Below are 5,757 nucleotides of genomic sequence, written 5' to 3'. Positions count from 1 at the left end.
TATATATATATATATATATATATATATATATATATATGCAGTCTGTTTATAATACAGTAGAGCATGGTCTGAGTGGTGTCACATATTCTGGTTCTTCTATGTGAGCACTGTACATTCACTAAATATTGTAAATTTACTTTTGAATAATTCTGTTCTTGTTATATAATGTAATATGATTGTAATTTGTTTTCAGATCGAATAATTCTGATCGGCTCCTGAAGCTTCTTTCTCAAAACCTACAGGGGTCGTTTTGTGGTCTTGTGGTCTTGTTTCTTCTCCCTACCTTTTTTCTACCACCACTATAATGGCCTCCGGTTCTCATGTGCTCATGCCCCGTTCATTCGGGCGTCCTCTGCCTACTACTGCTACCTCTTCTCATCGCCATTGTTGCATCAAACAGCCAGTTTTTCTTTCCCAAAACGTCGGTCTTCTGGAATTCTCTCCATACTGATGTCTTTCTTGCAGGTGCCGACTTGCAGCAGTTTAAACAGAACATTAATAGCGTCATTCTCACCGGGTCTAAGAAGACCTGTAAGAACCATGGTCACTGCCATTTCCTACAGCAAATAAAATAAAAGAACGATTGTCTACTTTTCCCAGTCACATTTGCATAATTCTGTATACATTTTTACTCCCTTGTCTTTTTTTACTACAGGAACGGCTGTCGTAACTACAAGCAAGGCTGCTCTTTGGACTGACGGTCGCTACTTTTTGGAGGCGGAATCTTCCCTGGATTGTTCCTGGATTCTTCAGCGTATGGGTAAGGCGGCAGTATTCATTACTCTTGATGCTCTTTGTTTTTGTTTTTTATTTGTAGTTTTGTTCTTACTTAAACCCAAGCCACTCTTGACTTGTCATCACGAAGTCAATGTATTTATTGTCGCTGCTGAGAGGAACTACGACATTCGAAGGCTGTCTGCACTGATCCCAAGCCTCTGCCTCCTTTAGCTCTTTACCAGTTGATGTCAGTACCTTGCGAGTTTTAATGTCCATGGAGTGGATTTCCTACACAAGCCAGTCAAGAATCCTAAACATTAGAATCAGCACTAGCATTGCAAATACACTGGGCAGTATTGTCTTGTTGTAAGAGGAGAGTTCCAACTGCCATATTTTTTCTAAGATGTATGTGTGTATGTATGCATACTTGTATCTCTTCTATTTTTTAATTATTATAAATATTCCACTGAGGAGGAAGCCGGTCTCCAACAAAGATACAAGGCTCCATCTTTAGGATGTAGTTAACACAGACAAATTCACATTTGGAACTTAAGAAAAGTCTTGCAAATTTTTAATGTTCCCCTCACAGATTGCACTTGTACGAATTAGCCCGTCGATTTCTCTTTCTGAAAATCCCACTTTTTCCAGATTCTCCTTTAAGCATTTACTAATAAAACCCAGTGCTCCAATTATTATTGATATGAATATGAATTCATAGTCCGGATATAGAAGCTGAAGGTCTCGAAGTAGTTGTCCATAGATATCCTCTTGTATGTATGTATGTATGTATGTATGTACGTATGTATGAATGTGTGTATGTATGTATGTATGTATGTATGTATGTATGTATGCATGTATGTGAGTGTGTTAGTGCATGTATATATTAACTGATGACTTTGTCATTTTCAATTCCAGGTAACCCAGGTGTTGTTGATATTCCTGAATGGCTTGGCAAAGAACTGCCATCTGGCAGCAGAGTTGGTGCCAGTCCAATGCTCATGTCAGCAAGTAGGTATAATCTATAATTATTATTATTATGCTAAAGGTGGCGAGCTGGCAGAATCGTTAGCACGTCGGGAAAAATGCTTGGCGGCATTTCGTCCGTCCTTACGTTGTGAGTTCAAATTCCGCCGAAATCAACTTTGCTTTTCATTCTTTCGGTGTTGATAAAATAAGTACCGGAGTTGATGTAATCGACTTATCCCCTCCCACCAAATTTCAGGCCTTGTGCCTTTAGCAGAAAAGATTATTATTATTATTATTCTTTATATTATAGACACGCACACACATATATATATGTGTGTGTGTGTGTGTGTGTGTGATATATATGTATGTATATATATATATATAAAGCAAACTAGAATGAAAAAACTGCTGAAAATTTGTATTACATGGTTAAAAATTATATTAAAATTGTCATGTTAGGAAAATGATACAAAATTTTGTGTACAGTAACATTGTTTTGAGAGAAATAACCGGTTTCGCATTTTCTTTTCAAATTTCTTAAATTTCTTTACCGATGTTATGTCATCTATTCGTTACTGTGTGATGTAGAAGAGTTCGAAACAAGGGGAGGTAATCAGGGATTTTTTCGGTATAAGGGAGATAATAAAAGATGTTGAGAATGATTAGGTTTGTTAATTTAACATGATTTGGTTTTGTTAGAATAAAATGTTAAAAATAGTTAAGTTTTGGTTTATATTTTTCAATGAGATAAGTTTCCTTATTTAATCTAATTTGTGTTGGTGTTCCAATAGCACATTGATAAAATGGAAAGATTACAAATTGTGGTAGCAGTTGTTTTGCGCATCTGTCAATGTGTTCACAAAAGAGTATCATTCTGTATTCTGGAAATGCAATCTGCTGTCGGTGCAGAGTGCATCTGCGTCTGAGCGATAATCCCGTGGACCATATGTAATTCGGGAGGCACCCCGAGCATCTTATAAAATAAATCAGGTTTTCCGAGGCACAAGTAAAGTCAGATTTGGTTTTGAATTTTTGTCCCTTTTTAAAAAGAAATTCTGATCCTTCTAGAAGGATGGGGCATGTTGCGCAATTTGGTCGACCACATTTTTTCACTTTTGCGTTCGTTATTTTAAAGTATAATTTTGCCTTTGTGAGGATCTCTTTTAGTGACTTCGGTTGTTTCTGGCTTTTAATGATCTTATGTGTGTGTAAAATTTCCTTTAGTTTGGTGTCCTCATGTAGCATTGGTAGATTTTGGGTGATGATGGTGAAGGCTTATTTGTTTCTGGGGTTGTAAGTGGATATGTACGGCACACAAATCGACATAAAAAGCTTAAGGAAAGTACAACACAGCAACACACCCTCCCTGAAAATACTTCCGTGAAATGTCAATCCCATGAATGTCAATGGTTTTGAGGTCATCGACGAAGGTACGACGCTAAGTCGCTTTTGATAGCTCTTGTCTTCTCTTGCCATGCGGTTGTTTCTGCAGAATGGCGGTTTTCGCATGCCGGGCCGATGGTAAGCGGAGGACATGGTCTGTGAATCGCAAGCAGCTCTCACTGGCAACGTCATGGAGTGGACAGGTATCTCGTCGTTGATGATGTGGTCCTGGTGTGATATTCGCAGTATCCCTCGGAAGCTTCGTAGCTGATATATATTGAGCCTTCGCGCGATCTTTGCCGATGTCTTCCACTTTTCCGCCGCGTATGTTGCCGATAGCATGACGATGCTGTTGCAGAGACGCACTTTGGTCTTGGTGGAGATCGCCCTACCTGCCCAGTCAAGGTCTTCCTAATCCGACAGGCAACGTCGCGTTCGGCGTCTCCGTCGTTGGTCACTGCGCTGCCCAAATAGGTGAACTCATCAACTTCCTCAATTTGGTGTTGTCCAGTCATCAAGGGGACGCCATTGTTGTTCCCATCGACATATCCAATCCTCATGATCTTCGTCTTGTTTACACTCATACGGAGTCCGATCTTGGCCGCCTCCCGTTCCAATTCATCTACCGCTACGATATGAGTTCAAATTCCGCCGAGGTTGACTTTGCCTTTCATCCTTTCGTGTCGATTAAATAAGTACCAATTACGCACTGGAGTCGATGTAATTGACTTAATCCCCTCCCCCAAGCGGCCCTTGTAGCAAAAAATTTGAAATCATTATTAAGGCGTTGAGCTAGCAAAATCGTCCAATGTATCTCCTCCGAAAATCGATAGAGTAAAGTACGAGTCTAGTACTGGAGTTGATGGTATCCCCTCGAAACATGGCGTTGCTCTTAAACTAGAAACCATTGATTCAAAATACAAAGGAAAGCTCCGTTTTGAGAAAATTTATTTAGTGTTATTGTTTCTGTTTTTTTTTTCTTTTGTATCAGTGAAATGGAAAAAAATGTCTATCCAGCTGGCTAGATACAACATCACTTTGATAGAAGTACTCCAGGATCTTGTCGATTTGGTCTGGACTACAACTCGACCTGAAAAACCAAACTCTGTCATCAATGCTTTACCACTCAAATTCGCAGGTAAGTCCTTTCATGATACATATGCACGTACACTACAGATATTACCGCTCACTCTCTTTCGTCATCATCCGGTTGGGTGACTTGCCCGGACCGATGCAACTTTTCCATGCCAGATCAAGCAATGTGGCATGAACACCTGGTCTGGCTTTTAGTCATATTGGTCTTTCGCAAGCTGAAATATCTCATATATGTACTCCACTACTACAGTTGATGGTAGTAGTTCATTAACTGAACTGATTGATCCTGACCATGGACAGTTTATTGTCTGTTCATTCACTCAGTATCTAGTGATATTCGCCATTGACTCAATCAATTCTTGTCCCGAATTAGTTCACGTCCACCATGCTGTATTCCATGATTTCGACGTACCCTAACTCGTGTGGTTATATGCTAATTAATCTTTAGCAAATAGGTAGATTTCAATGCCACCAAAATTACTTCAGATCAGATTTGTCAATGTCAGATAACATTGTTTCGCATATCTAACCTTTTCCTTGTCCAAAGCATTTTCAAAAGTTTGTCCTAAACGCCCATCTTTGTTTTCAGACATTTAGTTAGCTCTTGTTTCATACGTTCTGAGTAATGTAAAGCTTTCCTTTCATGAGTCCCAAGTTACTCTGCTGGTTACAAAATTTGGGCATGTGTATCATATATGATACAAAGACGTCGGGGAAATATGTTCAATGTATCACGTGACACACAGGTCATGCAAGAGGTTAAAAAACATTTTCTTTAACATGACCTCATTGGATTATATTTAATTCAATACAGCCTTCGAACATAAAGTCATCCGTCTCTGCTGTAGATTGTAACCAGTAAGTAATGAATATAAGTAGAAGACTGACAACCATGTCTCACATTTGTTCTTCATCGTCAGGTAAAAGTTGGCAAGACAAAGTGCAAGACCTCCGCAATGAAATGGTCAAACAAAATGTTGCTGCATTCATAGTGACCAGCCTGGACGAGATTGCTTGTAAGTTGTTTTTCTGTATTCTCTCTCTCTCTCTCTATCCCTCTTTCTCTCTCTTTCACGCGCACGCGCAACTAGGCGGGGATTCGATAAGTTTCATATAAATATAATTGAATCAGATGAATCAAAGCAATCCTACGACTTTCTTTTAGAAACCGTGTTCTTATTAGCGAGAATTGTATATTGTATAAATCATGAGAATTTAGAAACTCCTAGAGAAATTTTTTTTTTTTTTGAACGGTGAAACTCGAAGCAGATGAAGGTATAAATAATATATAAATAATAACGTGTAAATAACTTAAGCGTTAAAAAGAACCCTTTGGATAGAAAAAGTTAAGGCTGCTCGCAAGACTAGAATCCATTTCTGTAAATATAATGGACCAAATCATTCATTCGCATTTCTCTATCTATTTTAGAAATTTTGCTTTTTCCAGCGAGAATTATGTGGTTTAAATCAAAAAATTTTAGCAACAGAGACGTGAAATAATTCCTTTCTTTGATTTGTGAATGTCTACCATCTTTGCAAAAGACGTGGGTTCGAGTCACACGGGCAGCCATCGACTTTATATATATATATATATAT

The 5,757-nt window shown here is 38.5% G+C and overlaps 1 protein-coding gene across 1 annotated transcript in view; it reads left to right on the top strand.

Moving 5' to 3' along the window:
- LOC106867290 (xaa-Pro aminopeptidase 1) overlaps positions 1–5,757 on the top strand; it is a 72,819-nt gene that overhangs the window by 23,761 nt on the left and 43,301 nt on the right. The window contains exons 5-8 of the mRNA XM_014912133.2: positions 656–760; positions 1,633–1,725; positions 4,058–4,204; positions 5,082–5,177. Of these exons, the coding sequence (XP_014767619.1) occupies positions 656–760; positions 1,633–1,725; positions 4,058–4,204; positions 5,082–5,177 (441 nt within the window). The remainder of the gene's footprint in view (positions 1–655; positions 761–1,632; positions 1,726–4,057; positions 4,205–5,081; positions 5,178–5,757) is intronic.

The sequence above is a fragment of the Octopus bimaculoides genome, chromosome 10 (assembly GCF_001194135.2).
Source record: "Octopus bimaculoides isolate UCB-OBI-ISO-001 chromosome 10, ASM119413v2, whole genome shotgun sequence".
Lineage (NCBI taxonomy): Eukaryota > Metazoa > Mollusca > Cephalopoda > Octopoda > Octopodidae > Octopus > Octopus bimaculoides.
Note: the sequence above shows the minus strand (reverse complement) of the source record. Positions and strands in the feature narration are given on the sequence as shown.